At 43.1% G+C, this 21,684-nt stretch overlaps 1 protein-coding gene across 16 annotated transcripts in view; it reads right to left on the bottom strand.

Moving 5' to 3' along the window:
- Nucleotides 1-21,684, bottom strand: part of kcnh8 (potassium voltage-gated channel, subfamily H (eag-related), member 8) — a 340,322-nt gene that overhangs the window by 14,380 nt on the left and 304,258 nt on the right. For 14 of the 16 annotated variants that reach the window (XM_069913171.1, XM_069913166.1, XM_069913145.1 and 11 more), the window contains 2 exons: nucleotides 16,205-16,311; nucleotides 15,275-15,354 (listed from right to left, as the gene is read on the bottom strand). In XM_069913171.1, the coding sequence (XP_069769272.1) occupies nucleotides 15,275-15,354; nucleotides 16,205-16,311 (187 nt within the window). Of the gene's footprint in view, nucleotides 1-11,764; nucleotides 11,876-14,885; nucleotides 15,023-15,274; nucleotides 15,355-16,204; nucleotides 16,312-21,684 lie in introns of those variants that run through there. The other 2 variants (XM_069913192.1, XM_069913198.1) reach the window with 2 other exon arrangements.

Below are 21,684 nucleotides of genomic sequence, written 5' to 3'. Positions count from 1 at the left end.
CCCGACACGGAGGGCCCCTGACAATGTTAAGAATGACGTGGTTAACATGGGCTATGACCAGGCCGCCCTACCGACACTCCCCATGCCTCTGGGTGCCATCAGCTGCCACACACTGCACCCAGCAACCAACAGCGACATGGTCAACACAGGTGATGACCAGCCAACTCTATCGACGCTCCCCATCCCTCTGGATAGTGAAGACTCCGACTCCGAGATGGTCCTGGCCGCCAACACGCTGACCAGGGACATCCCCCACGATATTGGGTGCTCGATGATGGATGTGCAAGTCAAAGGGCAGGTAACAAAGTGCCTGTTGGACAGTGGCAGCACTGAGAGCTTCATTCATCCGAGCGTAGCCCACTCCCTAAGGTTAAAGTTCCACCTCACCACCTGCTTGATCGCTCTCGCCATCAAGGATAAGACTGTTGGTAACTTCGAGCGCTGCTCGGTCAATGTAATGGTGGGAGGGGAGACTTACACAGGGTTCAGGCTCCTGGTAATAACCATATAACTGTTTACAGCACGGAAACAGGCCATGTCGGCCCTTCAAGTCTGTACCGGTTCACTTGAACAACTCCACTAGCTCCTCCGCAAACTCCTGAGGAAGTAGAGGCTTTCTTCATGATGCCATTCATGTGATCTAATTTTCCACAGGCAAATATTTCTCCATTGTTTACTCAAATCAAGATACACCAAGAGGAAATAGTTTTAAAAAATAATCTCCATTCACTTATTTTCCTTCAGATTAGAGAAAGTAGAGAACCGGAAAGATGTGCGGGATTCGGAAAGGGGCCAGCCTACCAGGATGCTGCCTGAGTGTGTGAGTTATGAGAAGAGATGATACAAACAGGATTTTTTGGAGCATAAAAGGCTGTTTTGGGCCGGTGTAGGCCACAGGCTTATGGGAGCGTAGGCCACAGGTTTACGGGCCTGCGCAGGCCTCAGGCTAACAGGCTGATGCAAGCCACAGACATTAGGACCTCGGGAGGCCTCAGGCTTTTGGGCCTATGTAGGTTGCAGGCTTACAGGCCTCTGCAGGTGCCCAAACTCTGCACACCACTCCTCCTGGGCCTGGATTTCCAGTGCCACCTGCAGACTGTCACCCTTGCCTTTGAGGGACCCAACCTCCACTCACATTGCCCAGCATGCTAACCTACCAGCCCTGGCCACCTGCAGCCTCTCCACATTGCGCATCACCCCACTGGTGCTCTTTCCACATTTTGCGCTAGGCTGCAAGCCAATTGCTGCCAGAAGTAGGTGCTATTGCACTGCAGACAGGAACTTCATCAAGGCGGAGGTGCGGTGACTCCTTGCGGAAGGCGTTATAGAGCCCAGTAACAGCCCTTGGAGAGCCAAAGTCCTGGTGGTCAAAGGGGGAACTAAGCCAAGGATGGTGTTGGATGACATTGGTACACCCAGCTGGATGCCTACCCCTGCCGAGGATCACCGACATGGTCAATGAGATAGCCCGCTATCGGGTTTTCTCCACGATTGACTTGAAGTCGGCGTATCACCAAATCCCAATCCACCCGAAGGACAAGCCCTACACCCCCTATGAGGAAGATGGGCAACTGTTCCAGTTCCACCGGGCTCCTTTTTGGGTCAAGAATGGAGTCTCCATCTTCCAGCGGGAGATGGATTGCACGGTAGACCGGCACAAGCTGAAGGTGACATTCCCATATCTGGATAACGTCAGTATCTGCGGCTGTGACCAGCAAGACCACGATTCTAACCTGGAAAAATTCCTCCAGACGGCCGCGGATCTGAACCTCACTTACAACAAGGAGAAGTGTGTGTTCAGCACCACCCGACTTGCCATCCATATAACCATATAACCACTTACAGCACAGAACAGACCAGTTCGGCCCTACTAGTCCATGCCGTAACAAATCCCCACCCTCCTAGTCCCACTGACCAGCACCCGGTCCATTCCCCTCCAGTCCTCTCCTATCCATGTAACTATCCAGTCTTTCCTTAAATGTAACCAATGATCCCGCCTCAACCACGTCTGCCAGAAGCTCATTCCACATCCCTACCACCCTTTGCGTAAAGAAATTTCCCCTCATGTTCCCTTTATAATTTCCCCCCTTCAATCTTAAACCATGCCCTCTAGTTTGAATCTCCCCCACTCTTAATTGAAAAAGCCTATCCATGTTTACTCTGTCTGTCCCTTTTAAAATCTTAAACACCTCTATCAAGTCCCCTCTCAATCTTCTACGCTCCAGAGAAAAAAGCCCCAGTCTGCACAACCTTTCCCTGTAACTCAAACCTTGAAATCCTGTCAACATTCTCGTGAACCTTCTCTGCACTCTCTCTATTGTGTTTATATCTTTCCTATAATTTGGTGACCAAAACTGTACACAGTACTCCAAATTTGGCCTCACCAATGCCTTGTACAATTTCATTATAACCTCCCTACTCTTGAATTCAATACTCCGATTTATGAAGGCCAACATTCCAAATGCCTTCTTCACCACACCATCTACCTGAGTATCAACCTTGAGGGTACTATTTACCACAACTCCTAAATCCCTTTGTTGCTCAGCACATCTCAATAGCCTACCATTCAATGCATATGACCTATTTAGATTTGCCTTTCCAAAATGTAACACCTCACACTTATCTGTATTAAATTCCATCAGCCATTTCTCAGCCCACACCTCCAGCCTTCCTAAATCACCTTTTAATCTTCGGTAATCTTCCTCACTGTCCACAACACCACAATCTTTGTATCATCCGCAAACTTGCTTATCCAATTCTCCACCCCTACTTCCAGATCATTAATATATATAACAAACAATAGTGGACCGAGGACCGATCCCTGAGGAACTCCACTAGTCATCGGCCTCCAATTGGACAAACAATTTTCTACCACTACTCTCTGACACCTCCCATCCAACCATTGCTGAATCCATTTCACTACCTCCTCATTTATACCTAATGCCTCCACCTTTTTTCCTAACCTCCTATGGGGAATTTCTTCAAAAGCTTTACTAAAGTCTAAATAGACAACATCCACAGCTTTCCCTTCATCAACCTTTTTTGTAACCCCCTCGAAAAACTCAATCAGGTTTGTCAAGCATGATCTACCCCTGACAAAACCATGCTGATTACTACCTAGCAATTCTGTACCTCCAAATATATATACCATCCCTCAGAACACTTTCCATCAACTTGCCCTCCACAGACGTCAGACTCACGGGCCTATAATTCCCAGGTTTACATTTAGACCCTTTCTTAAACAGCGGAACCACATGCGCCACTCTCCAATCCTTTGGCACTACCCCTGTGGCCAGTGATATCCTCTGTTAATGGCCCCACTATCTGTCCACTAGCCTCCCTGAGTGTCCTTGGGAATATTTTGTCCAGTCCCGGAGATTTATCCACCTTTATCTTTTTCAACACAGCCATCACTTCCTTCTCAGTTATCCTTATATGCTTCATTACCTCCCCTCCCCACTATTTTTCTTTACCTCAACTGGTTCAATATTTTTTTCCCTAGTGAATACCGAGACAAAGAAATCATTCAAAATTTCCCCCATTTCCTCTGACTTCTCACTCAGCCTACCCTCACTATCTACAAGGGGTCCAATTTTATCCTGGATTTATTTTTACTCTGTCTGCCAAAGCCTCTTCGTGCCTTTTTTTGGCCTTTCTAATTTCTTTCTTAAGGTTCCTTCTACACTCCTTGTAGTCCTCCTTCAAATTGTCAGCTCTCTGTTCTTTATACCTCTTGTATACCTCCCTTTTTCTCCTAACCAAATTTCCAATATTCCTCGAAAACCAAGCCTCCCTATGACTTCCAGCCTTTCCTTTTTTGAATATCCTCCATTTCTCATTTACACCCTCACCTGAAAATATCCTGTCCCACTCAATACTCCCCAAATCCCTTCTTATTCCTTTGAAATTTGCTCTTCTCCAATCCAGAACCTCAACTTTAGGCCCCTCCTTGCTCCTCCCTAAAACTACCTTAAAACTAACAGAATTATTATCACTAGACCCAATTGGATCTCCAACATTAATGTCTGATACCTGACCTAGCTCGTTCCCTAACAGGAGATCCAGTATTACACTGTCCCGAGTCGGTTCTTCTACTAATTGATTCAGAAAACAATCTTGAACACATTTAACGAACTCTAGCTCATCCAGCCCTCTAACTGTATGGGTATCCGAATCAATGTGAGGGAAGTTAAAATCTCCCATGATCACTACCTTATGATTCTCACACATATACGTTATCTCTCTACACATTTGTTCCTCTAGTTTTCTTGAACCATTTGGTGGTCTGTAATACACCCCTATTAGCACCCTCATGTCTCCTTCACCCCTCAATTCCACCTAAACAGTCTCACTGGATGATCCCTCCAGACCATCTTGCCACCTCATGGCAGTAATGTCCTCCTTAACAAGCAGAGCAACTCCTCCCCCTTTTTTACCCCCTGATCTATCACATCTAAAACAAATGTATCCTGGAAGGTTAAGTTGCCAGTCCTGCCCCTCTTGTAGCCAGGACTCACTAATTGCCACAATATCGTGACCCCAAGTATCTGTTCATGCTCTAAGCTCGTTTACCTTGTTCACTATGCTTCTTGCATTAAAATATATGCATTTCAGAGAATGACCCTCACATACATTCTCTTTTCTACCTTCTACCCTAATCTCCATCCTACCTTTGTTATCGTTTTTATTCTTATCTAGGTGGCCATGGTCCCTTGACTCTGCTCTTACACTCTGTTCCCCACCCCCCTGCCAAACTAGTTTAAACCTTCCCCCATAGCTCTAGCAAATCTGTTTGCCAGCACATTGGTCCCCCTCCAGTTCAAGTGGAGTCCGTCCCTTTTGTACAGGTCCGACCTTCCCCAGAAGAGATCCCAATGATCCAGAAATCTTATCCCTTGCCCCCTGCACCATCTCTTTAGCCACGCATTCATCCTCCACATCCTCCTATTTCTACCCTCACTAGCGCATGACACCGGCAGCAATCCAGAGATTACTACCTTGGAGGTCCTGTTTTTTAACTTCCTACCTAATTCCAGATAATCCTGTTTCAGGACCTCATCCCCACTTCTAGCTAAATCATTGGTTCCCACATGGACCACGACTTCTGGCTGTTCTCCTTCCCCTTGCAGAAAGCTATGTACTCGATCAGAGATATCCCTGACCCTGGCACCAGGGAGGCAACATACCAATCTGGATCCCCGATCTCGTCCCACAAGCCTTCTATGTGTCCCTCTGACTAACGAGTCCCCAACTACAAGTATCCTGTTCTTATCTCTCCTTCTCTTCGGAACCTCAGGGGCAGCCCCTGTGCCAGAGACCTGACCCCCACTACTCGTCCCTGATAGGCTGTTCGCCCAGCAGTATCCAATGCAGAATACATATTGCTGAGTGGCACTTCCACAGGGGAACTCTGCACTGGCACTCTCCCTCCTTTCCTCACAGTCACCCAATTCCTTGACTCCTGCCTTCTAGGGGTGACTGTCTCCTTGTAACTCTTCTCTATCACTGCCTCTGCTTCCCTTATGATCCTCAGTTCATCCAGCTGCAGCTCAAACTCCCTAACACGGTCACTCATTATATGCAATTGGATGCTCCTTTTGCAGGTGTAGTCATCAGAAACAGCTGTGCTCTCTCTGACTTCCCACATCCCACAACTGGAGCACTTAACTACCCCAACTGACTCCATTTCCTCCTTTCTTAATATCAATACCCTTCCCACACAAGTAGCTCCTTCTCGCCGAAGTCCCTTGAGCCATGGTACATTGTGGCCCATGGAGTCGTCGGCCCAGATCCGGAAAGGATGCTCCCATTAATGGAGTTACCCCTCCCCCCACGCTAAAGACCCTTTGCAGGTTCCTTGGCCTCTTCTCTTATTACTCGCAGTGGGTCCCTCGCTTCTTGGACAAGGTCTGTCCACTGGCCCAAGTCACAACTTTTCCCTTCCCACCTGAGCCGTGGGCAGCCTTCAGCCGCATCAGGCAAGACATCGCGGACGCCATGATGCAGGCTGTGGATGAGGACTCCCCCTTCCAGTGGAGAGCGATGCCTCTGAGGTGGCCCACACTGCTACCCTCAACCAAGTGGGGGGGCACCCTGTTGCCTTCTTCTCCAGGACCCTCCACTGCTCTGAGCTAGGGCACTCTGCCATTGAAAAGGAGGCCCAGGCGATTGTGGAAGAGGTCCGCCACTGGCGCCACTACATGGCCGGCAGGAGATTCACCCTCCTCACGGACCAGCGGGGTGTGGCGTTCATGTTTAACACTACCTACAAGAGCAAGATCAAGAACGACAGGATCCTGTGCTGGAGAGTCGAGCTGGCAACCTACAGCTACAACATCCAGTACCGCCCCGGGAAGTTTAATGACTCCCGATGCCCTCTCTCACACCTGCATGTCTGTGCATGACGACAGGTTGCAGGCATTGCATGAGTCCCTCTGCCATCGGCGACACCCGGTTGTACCATTTCATTGTCCCAAAATCTGCCATACATCATCAGGGACGTCAGGGACATGACTGAGGCCTGCCGGGTCTGTGCAGAGTGTAAACCCCATTTCTTTCGCCCCCCCCCCACCCCCGGCCTACATTGTAAAGGCTACTTGGCTTTTTGAGCATCTCAGCGTGGACTTCAGAGGGCCCCTGCCTTCCACAAACCGAAAATTCTACTTCCTCACGGTAGTGGACGAGTTCTCACGCTTCCCTTTTGCCATCCCTTGTCCGGACACTCCCATGGCCACCGTCATCAGGGCCATGATTTTCACCATGTTTGGCTACCCTGTCTTCATCCACAGCGACCGGGGGGTTTAGTTTCATGAGTGACGATCTGCGCCAGTACCTGACGGTGAGGGGCACCGCGGCCAGTCGCACGACAAGCTATAACCCAAGAGGCAACGGGCAAGTGGAACGCGAGAATGGGGTGGGCTCTCAGGTCATTGCTCGGTCATTGCTGTGCATGGCTACCAATGAGACCCCTCACGAACGTCTGTTCTCATTCCCCAGGAGGTCGGCGACTGGAATGTCACTCCCACCATGGCTCACATCCCTGGGACCAGTGCTTCTGCGTAAGCATATACGGATGCACAAGGCCAAAGCCCTGGTGGACCAGGGCTTACGTTAGGTTCAGCAGTGGCAGGGAGGACTCCGTTTCAACCAGGGACCTGGCACCAGCAGGAGCACCCACCACATCACGCCACCCCCCCAACCCAGAACGACGCTGACTGGGCATACATCCCCTTCCCCAGGCAGCTATGGGGCACACAGAGCCTCCTTGACTACCAGGGGCCCACTTCAGCCTTATGAGACGAACCTGCTCCCCCACCCATCCAATACGACCCGTATATGTTGACCCCGGCCCCCCTGGCCACCCCTCCACACGGCACCACACCAGACACACACACACCCCTGCTGCCAGCCCCCCCACTTCCCCTCTGACCAGTGACCAGGAGCCAGTCCTACGACGGTTGCAGAGACCCTGGCGGCCGCCGAATCGTCTCAACCTGTAAATATTGTATGTACATAGTGGGTGCGATTTCTTGTTACTGCCCCCCTCGGGAAAATTTTAAAGAAGGAGGTGAATGTGGTGGTACACCACCGGTCTACTGCAGGGGGAAACCTCTGTACCTGCAGGAGTGTAAGGGGACGGGGCAACACCTGGCTGACTGTCAATCAGTCGGCCTGAATGGATCAAGCCCTACCCGGTCGGGTGTCAATTACCCTCCAGGATATAAGCCTGCGCCAGGCTCCCGAGGCCTCACACAGAGTTTCTGCAGGCACAGACAGCCTGGCTCTGTGGAAGTCTTTGTGGGTTAAAGCCTGTTGTACAGTCTTTACCTTGTGTGTGTCTGATTCTGTCTAACAGTGCACCACATGACCACACTGAATTGTGTGTGGGTATGGTCACATCAGGAACTTTGCACCCTGTTGTAGCAGGTGTTGCTTATTATAAACTATTTTAATGTTACTTTAAGCATTCTTTCAGCTAATTCCATGATCCATGAAGGCACAATGGTTTAAAACACTAAGAAAAAGGCTAAATCCATTTTTAAGCTGCTGCTTGAGGTAGAATCCTCAAACACAAAGCATTGAAATCTATCTGGTGAATTTTCAGAAGACATTATTGATACTTTTGTGCTTAGTTTGAATTCTGTTTATTTCTTGAAGAAGGACTTGGGCCTGAAATGTCAACAATATTCAGATGAGTTAAGAGGGTTTAAGATTGAAGGGGGAAAATTATAATGGGAACATGAGGGGAAATTTCTTTACGCAGAGGGTAGTGGGGATGTGGAATGAGCTTCCAGCAGACGTGGTCGAGGCGGGATCATTGGTTACATTTAAGGAAAGACTAGATGGATAGGAGAGGACTGGAGGGGTATGGACCAGGTGCTGGTCAGTGGGACTAGGAGGGTGGGGATTTGTTACGGCATGGACTAGTCGGGCCGAACTGGCCTGTTCTGTGCTGTAAGTGTTTATATGGAGTTCCTCCAGCATTTCGGTGAGTTTTTACTACAATCACAGCATCTGCAGACTTTCTTAAGTAAGCAAGCATAGTCTACCTGTTGTGAATCTAAAATGACTGTCTCATTTTCTAAGTGTTCATTTTATGGTCCTTAAACATTCCTATATATATATATGACATGATACCAAATGTTGTAATTTACTTTTATTCCTTCTTTTGTAAACCTCCACTTCAGTCTTATTTACAATGAATTTTTCTTGATATTCTACAGTACCAAATCTCCAGTACTTCAATGGAATTGTTACTCCCAGCAAGACCTGTTACTCAAGAAAAGATGAAATATAAAGGTTTGACACACTGTTTGCCGGTCAGATTATTGGACCGCTGTCCATTTGGAGATGTGCTTAGAATAAATCCACTCAGACTGAGTGATCTAACTTAGTTTGTTTTGGGGCTGTTATGCCAGTAGCCAATTATCATAATTGCTATAGGTCTCTGTCACAGTCAAGGCAGTTGTCTGATCATGGTAATACTTGGACCAATGTGAAGTTTTGTGCCCAGAAATATTTCAATGTGAGCTGTTTGTAAGAAATGGAAATGGGTTTGTGGAGGGAAGAATTAGATTGTTTTGGAGTAGGTTTATCCAGGTTGGCACAACATTCTAGGCCAAAGGGCCTATTCTGTGTCTTGTGTGTGGTCAATGTATGTGTAAAAGGAATTGCTAGAATATTTGTTTTTAAATTATATAGGTGTTTATCTGCCATTTCTTGCTGTCTACTCTTGTAAAGCTTTAACTTTTATTAAAAAAAAGTTACTCTGCTTTATAGGGTTCTTATCTTGTGTAAGAAGGAGGAGAAGGCTGTCTGGCAGGTTCAACCTCCTCTGCCATTCAATAAGGTCAGAGCTGATCTGGACTCCTTGACACTCACCTTTAATTACACTTCTGTTCAAAACTCTCTGTATCTTCAATACGTTAAATGAGGCAGAGACATTGGACAGAGACCTCCTCATATTTATTACTATACAGGTTTCTCATTTCTGTCTTACTGTAAATCTGCTCCGCTAAATCTTGAAGCCATATCCCTTAGTTCCTGTTATCTTGGGCTCTTATTGTCACTAGCTTCTTGGTATTTTCCATGATTATTAAAGTTCTTAATTTATTCATGCAGATTGTTTAACTTATCATGTTTTTAAATAGTCCTCTTCTGAAGATAGAACATTTAACTTGGGCAGTTGACTAAATGGGAAATATTGTACGGAAGATATTTATACACACTGGGGGACATTCAATTCCCCAAAATTTTCCACCTTGCGCATTTCTGATATTTGCCACTCAAGATAAAATTGGATCAAAAAATGGGAGATCTGTCTTGGCACCCTTTGATGAAGACAAAATGCTACTCATACATTTCTCCAACTCCCCTCACTTTTCCCTCTCCATTCAGAGAGCTATCACTCCCCAGATTTGATCTTTGTCCTCCCACCATTTCCTATTCAGCCACCTGCTTGCTTCTGCTCATACCTTGATGAAGGGCTCAGGCCTGAAATTTTGATAATGTATCTTTGCCGTAAAGAATGCTGCTGAAGTTGTGAAACACCGAGTTCATTAAACTCCTGAGGCTTTCGAGTTTCAAATGTGTCACATTTCTTTTTAAATGTTTGTTGTACACCACAGAGCTATAAACCATTTTCTTCATTGGTGCTTTGATTTCAAGGACTGTTTCATTATCAAGTGTCACGTTCATAATAAAATCTACTGAGATTTGATATCTCACTTGCCATTGAAGCTTTTATGGAAGAAACATATAGTTTACTGATTTCACAATTTCTATCTTGCAATTTTATTCCCCTTGTTGACAATAACACAGATTTATTTTAATGCAACTAAATGAAATGCAAGACGGAGCTTGGAATGTTATCGGGTGTTTAATGTGGTACCTACTTCTGATCTCAGCATATCAATGATCATTGCTCTGCTATAGTTGTCTATTTCGTCATTAGAGATGACAATAAAACAAAATGATTCATTGAGAAATTTATAGTGGCACCTATCACAGCTAAGGTAGATTTATGCATAGTTCAGCAAATCTGTGTGACATGTTGAGGGTAAAAGTTGTGAAGTGAGCAGTTTGTGAATTTAATGGGACAATGCTGGAATCGCATCTCTTGGGTTTGCAGAAAGCAGAGATACAATTGAAGGACTGAACATGTGCTCTTTGGAATTTTATTACAGAATATTTATTGAATTAAATTTTAATGTGTGGAAGTGCTGAGTTGAAGATAGTTACACTGACCGTGCCAGTGGGCAGCTGGCTCTGCTCTGCATTTGACTCCAGTTTGTCAGCTTGCACTGGCACAGCCACTTCAGAACTGGGGTGTCCGAGGTTGCCACGTGTTCATTACTCGATCAGACAAATATCTTGTACCTGTTTTGATTCTAACTCCATGTCAATGAAATTGCAAGTTTCTGAAACTCATCAATGACAACTACAAAGTGGTAATCTGGGGCATCAATAGGCCAATAAATACTGAGTATTCAATGTATAATACAATGTATAATCGGCTAACAGGAATGATTTTTTAACTAAATGATTGCATTTCATATTTGAGGATGATTTTAATCAGGTTAATTTGTGAACAGCAGGGACTTTTACAGTTTCAGTGTACAGCTGGTGCTCATCCATAATAAGATATTTCTACAGGTGTGTATCTACGAATCCAGGTCAGTGGAATTGATGCTTTTTACCTATCTAATGTGGAAGATTCATAGCCATGTTATGTTTGGGACAATGGCAGCACTGCTACTAGTATGGAGAGTGGAGACTCTGTGCTCCCACAGTGTCCAGCTGCCCAGTCTGACTGCTGTCAGCTCTGTCCAGGTGCAGACTGCTGGAGATAGGCTTGAAACTGGCTGAAGGGGTATCAGGTATTGGAACCAGAATGCTAGAGGGCGCTGAAGGGCTCCTAATTGTATTGGAGGTTCAGATCTGGAGCTCAGGCTGCTGATGGTTTGACCTGGACTGTGTGTGGCTGCAGGGGCATGAGGGAAAATCCAGACATTCACTCTTTTGCACTTCTCTCTCTCTCTCACTCTCTCTCTCTCTCTCTCTCTCTCTCTCTCTCTCTCTCTCTCTCTCTGACTGTAAGAGGAGCTTCAGGCCATTTTTGCTAGTGGGAAATCTGTCTACCTTACAGCAGACAAAAACAATTTTGTGAAATATGACAGTTTTTAACTACATGATGACAAATTAAATCATGAATGTTGCTACCTGCTTTATATTTCATCAAGCCACCAGCATGGTTAGAATAGCAGTTGGTGCCATGCTATTACAGTGCCAGCAACTCAAGTTCAAACAGTACTGTCTGAAAGGAGTTTGTATGTTTGTATGTTTCCCTTGTAACCTCATCACCTAATGAGTCCTCCTGTTAATTTTCAAGGGATAAAATATCTGAATTAGTTGAGGCAAAGTTGTAACAAATTGATAGAAAATACCATTACAATATTATTAAGTGGTACCTACTCACCAGTAACCTTTTCAACAATGGCCACTAACTATAGCTGGGTCCACCTGGCTCCAAATATTATTACAAATTTAATCCATATATGGATCAAAGAGCCATGTTCCATCATTGGGGAGACTAATTGGCCCTTGATATCAGGAATGTGGTATCATGATGACTTGGTGAAACTGAACTCAATGGTTATCAACGGGACAATAGTCCAATAGTTGGAGATAAAACTCAGAGTGGATTGATATTGCTTGGAGGTAATCATCCAAGCTCCTGATCATCACAGCATCAGTTCTGAGGCTGATTATGTGATATTAAATTCCATTCAGAACTCTTTAGCCAGTGAAGCAGTCCATGCCCTTGTGTACCAAAATGTTATTCAGACATGAACTGTCGTATTTGAACTACACAAAAGTCAGGCAATGATCATCTCCAACAAGCCAGAGACTATCCATCTACAGGAAAACTTAAGAAATAGGAGCAGGACCTGGCCATTCAAGATGATTGCAGTTGATCTGGCCGTGGACTTTGATCCACCTACCTGCCTTTTCCTCTACTTTGTAAAATCTATTTAACTCTGTCCTAAAGATATTTAATGAGGCATCTTTACTGTTTCATTGGGAGTGGATCCTTCATTCTAAATCTATTCTGCTGAATTTTGAGACTGTTCCCAAGTCCTACCTTTTTGTACCACTGTTGGGTCTTCCACCATTAACATTCTTGGTTTTGGGGAGCCACTACAGATTGAAAGCACAACTGGACCAGCCAGGAAATACATAGCCATTATGTTTCATATCACATCTCCAGATATTTTGTTCCACCATCTACAAATAGCAAAGTTAGATTGTGATGAAACATTGAAGGTATGCAGATCCAACAATATTCAAGAACCATGACCCATCTAGGACAAAACTGGCTAGTTCTTTGGCACCTTACCTATTCTGGCACTATTTCACCATCCACCATCTTTACCTCTAATTCAGATGACTTGAGAGGTCACACCTGAATCATCAACTTTTCTATTTCTCCATTCTTGTTGAATCCAAATCGTGGAGCTACCAACACAACCACATGAGGGGAGTTCCTTTACCAGAGGAACTGTGGCGGTTTAAGATAGTTCACACAAACTTCTCGAGGGCAATTTGGGGTGATGTAGCATGTTGACCTGGTCAGCAGCACACAGTTCTCATCCAATTAATTAGAATTGTTGTTGCTTTATTTTTTGGCAGTTTGTTATTTTGTATGCTAAATAAAAAAAAACATGGAATTTATAAATGCAGATAAAAATGTAGGGAATGAATATTCATGAAATCTCTGATGGTTGGAGATGGCAATAATCTGGTAAATATATTACTGGACAGATGAGACCATCCCCCCCACCCCCCGCACCCAAACAACAGGCCACAGTCTGCACTTACTTCAAGAAGGCCACTATCATACATCTATAATATTAACATAAGCATAACAACGGGTCTAAATCACAACGGACTGGTGACATTGATATGCATCGTCATGAAGTGCTTGGAGAGGCTGGTCATGGCACACATTAACTCAAACCTACCAGCCTATCCTGAGCCACTTCAATTTCCCTGGTGGCAAAACAGGTCTTTGGCAGTCGTCAAACGTTTAGCTCCCCACTCAGACCTAGAACACATCGATGCCAAGGACACATATGTTGGACCACTTTTTGTAGTAGTTTCAGCTCTGCCTTCAATACTACTCACAAAACACATCCCAAAACTTCATGATTTAGACCTCATTGCCCCCCTCTCCAACAAGATTTCCTGTCTGAAAGACCTCAAACAGTGAAGATGGATAATATCTCCTCCAAGTTTACACTCAACATGGATCCTCCTCAAATATGTGCACTCACTCCACTGCTGTGCTCCTTCAATACCTTTGAGTGTACAACTAAATACCATTCCATCTCCATTCTCACATTTGTGGATGACCCCACGCTAATAGGCTGGGCATCAAGTAGTGACAAGTCAGAGTTCAGTAAAGAGATTGCTGCCAGTCTTTTATGGTGCCAAGATAACAAGCTCTCTCTCAACTCTTCACTAAAATGAAGGAGATGATCATTGACTTCAGGAGTGGCAGCAGAGTCCACATCCCTGTCCACATTAGTGATGTTGAAATAGCTTTAAGTTCCTGGGAATAAATATCTCCAAAAGACACATTGATGCAATGATCAAGAAAGTGCATCAATGTCTCTACTTTATTAGAAGACTAAGAAAGTTTTGCTAATTCTGCCGTCCCCACCAACTTCTCCAGGTGCACCACTGAAAGCATACTTGCTGGGTGCATCACAGTGTGGGATGTGAGCTGCTCTGCTCAAGATTGGAAGCATCTACAGGAGTTGGTGAACCCAGCAAAGGCCATGATGTAAACTTTCCTCTCCTTCATGGACTCCATCTACATCTGTTGCCTAGGAAAGGCAGTCAATAGATTGAAGAACTCATCACACCACGGGTACAGTTTTTTCTCATCATTAAGATTGTGAAAGCATGCACCCACAAGCTTAAGGCCTCATAACAGTTCCATTATGCTATGCTTTCCTTTTCATTGCATCATGAATTCTGTTATTATGCTCCTTACACAGGAATGTTAGAGAGAACCTGTTAATCTGCTCAAAGAAAAGCCTTCTCACTGTCCTAAGTATTTTATGACAAGGAAACTTAATGGAATAGATAGACTGGAAAATGCAGGAACCAAGCCTCAAAGGGGAAAATATAGTTGTTTTATTACAAAGGGATACAAATACTGATCTCCACCATCTTTGAGGGAAGGTGGTTGAAAATATTCACATCTGCTCATAGTTTTCCTTTGGCTTTGTACATGTGAGTGAATTTCACAAAGAACACTCAAATGTGTCTGATGTACTGTTCATATCCGGATATGTGAATAGGTTAGAATGTCTTAAACAAGAAGATCTGGGAACAAAACCCTGAGCATCATGAATGCATTCAGCAATTGGTTTTCTGATTAGATACCAAGAGGGAACTCCTGAATTTTTGAGCCCCCCCATTTTCCTGCTGGGACAGAACCTCTGCTCTATCTCTGGAACATAAAAATAGACATTTATTGGGCTTCTCAAGCACTTGGAGATGCATTATTAGTAATTTCCACATATACCAAACACATTGAACAAAGAAAAATAAAGTACTGTATACTTGTGCATTCAGAATAACATGACAAGAATTCAACAGCAATCTATACATTTTAGTCTATCCAAAAAAAATTATTTTTTGCTATTTCTGGTTGAATCACACAGTCTTTTTTATAGCTCAAAATGACAAAAAATATTCATACCTCATTATTTAGCTTTTCAACTTGCTGTTTTGTCTCTTCAGCTTTAGCAGCCAGCATTGCAGGGGTAACTTGATCAACATCTGAAAGGATAAAATGATATAAAATCCAAAATTTTGTGTTATTCTAATCCAGTGGCACTTGGTATAATTGAGTAAATTAATGGTAGGGATTGAAAGTACCAATATTTTTAAAATTACTGGACCAGGAGATTCAAAATAAATGCTGAGTGAGATTTTAACTCGGTCCTCAAGGTGATCAGTGAGCAAGCAATTAAATGACTGAATGAAACAGCGGTTTCTTGCTGATCTCAATTTTTAACTTGCTCTTCCTAGCTGATAGCTATAGCAATCATTTGAAGTAGATATACAATCTCTCTCTTCTCATGCAGACAAGGACTGATTACTAATTCTGGTCTGAGTTACTGTTTTAATTCTGGCTGAAGAGGGGGGAAATGTTCATTGTTCAATCATGAGTGAAATGTTTAGAAACAGTTTTACTATGAAAGGTTGTTAATTTTGGGCAGGGTTTGTTTTAAACGGAATCATTTTCTATTGTTGATATTAGTATGGCATAATTTATAATGGGATGGAGAGTAAATATATTTTGTAAAACTAAAAAATGTATTAAAGGTGTCACAGTTGGGATAGTGGTTAGTGCCACACCTTTACAGCTCTAGTGATTGTGACCAGACTAGGGTTTGAGTCCCACGCTATCTATAAGGAGTTTGTACGATCTCCCCATGTCTGCATGGGTTTTCTCCGAGGGCTCCGGTTTCCTTCCCACCATTCAAAACATACCGAGGGTGCGGGTTAATGGGTGTAAACTGGACAGCATGGACTCCTGGGCTGAAATGGCCTGTTGTTGTGCTGTATGTCTAAATTTTAAAATATCAGAATGTATTGAAAATCATACTTTGTCTATTTACATTACCTCTTGCTGCTGGAAGTTTGAATGATTCTTGTCCCAGACTTTCAGTGCAGAATTCAAACCTCTGGTTCAGTTTTGAACATTTCTCATCTTCAATGCCATCAACAATTCTACAGAAATAGAAAAAAATAGTTGCATAAACATATAATAATGAGTAATTTCATTTGCAAAAAGTGGTATTTAAAATGTAGCTTCAGTGTTTGTACATCAGTAGCTGGATAGTGTTTTACAATTAAGTTGCATTTCACTTAGAGGATCTAAATTGCTAAATTGTGATGACATTTTCTTGTTGAATGAACCATGAAAATCAATTTGAATTCTCATCAATGTTCTAGTGAAAGCCAAATCATATTTAAGTGGCTATCACTGCATTATTTGATACACACTCTCCATTAGTTCAATCTTCCCAGTGTTGTTAATCAAGGATAAAAACAATGTTGATGTTTCTTAAATGTTTAGAATATCTGGTGGTAATTTTATGTCTTTGGTGAAACTGGATAGAGTGAGGCAAAATCATTCTTCAGACAGGGCTTTACAATAACTCAAGCTTTACAAATGGTACATTTCTGAAGCTGATGTGTGACTAAATCAGATATTCAGTAAATCCAAAGCTCCATGGATATACCTACAATTAATATGTGAACTTTTATGGAACTATCAGATTGCATGTAGAAGTTCCAAATCTCAGGCAGTAATTGGAGGAGGCATTAAGCTGGTGGGTGACCAACAGGACTTTGGTCTCTGAAATTGGCCAGCTAATTGGCTAGCTCCACTTCAAGTGTTCCCTTCTGCAACTCACACTGGGCATTATGTGTTGATGCTTGAAGCTAGAGAAGACTTATAGATATTTAAAAAATGCAGTTAGTACAGGAAGGAGATGCTGAGTTTAAGATCAACGCAGACTTTATTGAAGAGATGAATGGTCCACTCTTTGTTCTATTTCTTATGCTCTTACAAGAGGGTTCTGTGAGGTGCCACATTGGGCCAGATCTTTCAAAGCCTCACGAGTGGACCTGCTGAGTGCTGCAATTATTTCCTGCTATCTCTCTCGGATTTACTTTGATTTATATTGTATGAAATATGCCTCCCAGTGGTAGAGATTCAGATTGCACATGTTTAGACCCAAAGTACCCTCATCATCCTGTTTATCAGGCCTTTGTGGTATGCTCAACTCTCAATTTATTTAAAAAAAATCCTATTTCCACCACTCTGGGAAACAAAATTCTGAAATATTTTAAAAACACACATTCAGAAGGTTATTAAAGCAGACAATTCTGGAAAATCTCAGCATGCCAGGCAGCATCTGTGCAAAGAGAAATTACCTTTATTTCCACATGTGCTGCCTTACCTGCTGAGTTTATATCAGATTTCCAGCAACTGCAAGTTTTTTCATTTTCATTTTATGTTTGAGGTCATTACAAATTCACTCCAAAGGTAACCTTTGATATTTATCTCTGTATGTAACATCTTTTATCCACCGTCAATACTATTGCATTGACAAGAAACATCAATTGTAAACAACAGATCTCTCCAGAGGATTCCACTCCATGTCATTGACAACATGTCCTTCTTTCCAGACCTATCCTATTAATACTGTCGGTTGCCTTAAGAATTTAATTAGATTTGAGTAGTGGCAGGGAAGATTGCCCAGGGCTCCTTTCTCCAGAAATAAGTGGAGATCGTTAAAGTTATGATAGAAGAGAGGAGAGAACATGTTCTGAATTTCAGGGATTGAAGGGTCATAAAGATAAAATGCATTGAATTTAATTAAATGAATATTAACTTTTAACTTTCGCATAACCATTTTGTGGTTGTGCTAAATTGCTGTGAAGCTATTCTCTAGATGTGTTATAATCAGGTGATAGCTAGTTTTATAATATGCCTGTCTTACCTTTACATCAATGAACTGTAAGTGGACTCACAATTCACTTTCACCTGTTCTGTACTACTTTACCAAGGAAAGTTTAACCCAAATATTTGCAATGTATTTCAATGAATATTGTTAACATATTTTGTTTTGCTCATTACCTATCTGCTAAGGAGCCATTATTTATTAGGCTACCATTTAAATTGAATGTGTAAGTTTATCTAGAGTTTGCCATATTCCCATCAACACTTTTTCCAGACAATGCTGGGGATAAAATATTAGCAGGAACCAATGAAGTTCCATTTGTCAGTTGAGCTTGAGGGCTGACACTCAGTCAGTGATCATCTTTCAGATGAGAAACTCCATCTCATGACATTATTTTATGTAAAACATAGAACTTTGAACAATACAGAAAGCTCCATGTCCCCTAGTGAACAGGCCTAACTGCAGCTGAGGTGATGAGAACCCTATCAAGGTGATCCCACACAAAGCGGCAGGACCAGTCAATGTACCTGGTCGGGTACAGTGTACTGAAGGACTGAGTAGACCAATTGATGAGGGTATTCACCAGACATCTTCAACACCTCACTGCAGCAGTCCATCATTCCCACAGAGTTCATCCTATTACCCGATAAGATGGTAATAACATGCCTTAATGACTAATGCCCTGTGGCATTATGAAGTGCTTCAAGTGTCTGGTGATGGAGCATCCTGAGATGCTGAACCCATTTCAATTCACCTATAGAAGAAACCATTCCATAGATGATTCTGTAGCCTTGTTCCTTCACTCTGTCCTGACCCACCTGGAGAATGACAGATCATATGCCAGGCAGCTGTTCTTTGACTTCAATTTGGCATTTAATATGATAATTCCACAGAGGCTAGTGGAAAAGCTGTCCTCACTGGGTCTCAATACCCCTCTCTTTATCTGGATTCTGGACTTCCTAATGAAAAGACCACAGTCTGTCTGGGTTGGTAGCAGAACATCGAGCATCGTCACGCTGAACACTGGCACACCTGAGGGCTGTGTGCTCAGCCCACTCCTGTTCACGCTATTAACCCATGATTGCATTGCCAAATCCTGCACCAACAGTGTCATCAAATTTGCAGATGAGACAACAGTAGTTGGCCTCATCGGCAATAACTATGAGTCGCCCTACAGAGAAAAAATGGAAAATCTCATGATATAGTATGAGAGTAACAACCTGAGTGTCAACATAGACAAGATGAAGGAGATGATTGTGGACTTCAGGAGGACCAGGAATGACCACCCTCCACTACACATCAACTCTGTAGTAAAGAAAGTGGAGAGCACCAACTTTCTTGGAGTTCACTTAACTAGTGACCTATCATGGACATATAACATCTTCTTGCATGTCAGGAAGACACAACGGCGACTGTACTTCCTGAGAAGACTGAAGCGGGCAAGGCTACCGGCTATCATTGCATCAAACTTCTGCAGGAGCTCTATCGAGAGCACCCTGCCCAGCTGCATCATAGTGTGGTATAGTTGCTGCAGAGAAATAGATCGGAGGTCAATCCATAGGACCATAGGAGAGGCAGAGGGGATCACTGGAGATTCCCTCTCCCCATCAAAGTGATCTACTGAGATCGTTATCTGAAGAGGGCGAACAAAGTCATTTCCCATCCGACCTGCACTCAACATCTTTCAGCTATTCTCATCGAGAAAGGGATACAGGAGTATCAGAGCCAGCATCGCCAGGCTGAGGAACAGTTTTTTTCCCCACAGGCAGTGAGAATGCTGAACGACCAAATGAACTGCTCAAACTAACTATCTTTGACCTGCAAATGTATTATTTGTCTATATGTGTGTTATGTCTAGTTGTGTGTCTGCGTGTTTTCCACTGAGGACTAGAGAATGCTGCTTCAACAGGTTGTACTTGTGCAATCAGATGACAATAAAATTGACTTGATGACAGCAAAGGAACTGATCTTTCAGCCCATGATGTATGTGCCAAACATCATGCCCAGATTAAACAAAACCTCTTTGTCTCTTCTATACCTTGTTCAAAGGCTCCACATCCTTCCTGTGATGGGGCAACCAGAATTGCCCATAGTGTGATCAGAAATGCACACAATAGGAAGAGTTATCTCCACACCTGTTCTTGTCTCATTTTTGTTCTTCAACAACAATCACTAAATCAAACCATCTGGCCAACATCACAAGTTATGAGATCTTGTTTTCTATATTATAATATAGACTATATAACAAATTGTACTTCATTATTCATAAAGTGCATCCAAATATCTCCAGGATGTGAATGGTGTTATATAAATGGAAGTCTTTCATTTTGGAAAAATGATGAGCTGCATCTGGTGTAAATCTAAAATAATTTTTTAAAAAATATATGAAAATTACCAGAAGGGTGGGCAGGATCTGGAGAGAGAGGAACACAGCCAATGCCCTGGATTGATGATGATATTTCATATTGAGGGAGGTATTGACCTGGGCATTGGCTTTGATTTTCTCTCCATGGGCACTGTATGAAATGTTTTCAATATTTGGTTCAGATTTCCAGCATCTGCAGTATTTTTTTCTTTCAATCAGACCTATTCCATTGCAATAAAAACAAAACTAATTGTTGGAGAAGGTAAAATACAGGATTCTATTGACACTGTGGTTAAATGAAAAAAAAAAACACACACAAATCACACAAATGCTGGAGAAACTCAATAAGTCAAACAATGCCTTTATGTCGCAAAGGTGAAGATACATCACCAACCTTTCGGGCTTGAGCTTGCTGGAGAAACTCAGTATTTGTAGAGGCAAAGAGATAGCCAATGTTTAGGGTCATGACCTTGCATCAGGTGTGAGAGTGGGGAGGGAAGGTAGTCATGAGAAAGAAATGAGAGAGGGGTGAGACAGGGTCTGGTAGGTGATAGCTGGAACCAGGTGAGGTGGGGGATGCTAAATAGGTGAAGCCATGTGGATAAAGGGAGGGCAAGGTAGAGAGAGATGCCTTAATAAGTGAATGATATTACATCAAACCTGTTGTGCATCAGGCTAAATGGGTTAGAGTTTGTCAAATGTGTCAGGAAAGTTTCCTTAATTAATATATAGAGGTCCTACTTGGAAGAGTGCAATACTTGATCTCCTTTGGGGAATGAGGCATGGCAGATTACAGAAGTATGTGTAAGGGAACATTTTGCATCAAGTAATCATAATGTTGTTAGTTTCAAGATAATTATAGTAAATGTTAGTGTAATGATAGAGTGCTACCACCAGGAGGAGTTGAAGACAGTGTGTAGCATCTGAGGAATGTTGTAACTTGGGTAGATTCAAGATGGATGCCTCCACATGAGGTCTGGCCTGTGTATATTTTGTCCCTAGTGCTGTTGGCTTAGTTAATAAATTCAGGTGTTTTAAAAAGGACCCAAGTTTCTTTATTGTAATAAAACAAACATCACATTACCAGGAGTGGAAGAAACAGCCAAGTTCTGCTGTGCACAGGAGTGAAAGAAGAAAAAGTAATACACAATATCAGCAGTGAAAATATGGAGAGGTTAAAATTTCCTAATGCTGTAAAATGGATTGGAAATGTCGACCATGAGTGGAAGCTGTTTAAACAAAGCTTTATGCTGTACCTGTATGTGA

Source organism: Narcine bancroftii, chromosome 1 (genome assembly GCF_036971445.1).
Source record: "Narcine bancroftii isolate sNarBan1 chromosome 1, sNarBan1.hap1, whole genome shotgun sequence".
Classification (NCBI taxonomy): Eukaryota; Metazoa; Chordata; class Chondrichthyes; order Torpediniformes; family Narcinidae; genus Narcine; species Narcine bancroftii.
Note: the sequence above shows the minus strand (reverse complement) of the source record. Positions and strands in the feature narration are given on the sequence as shown.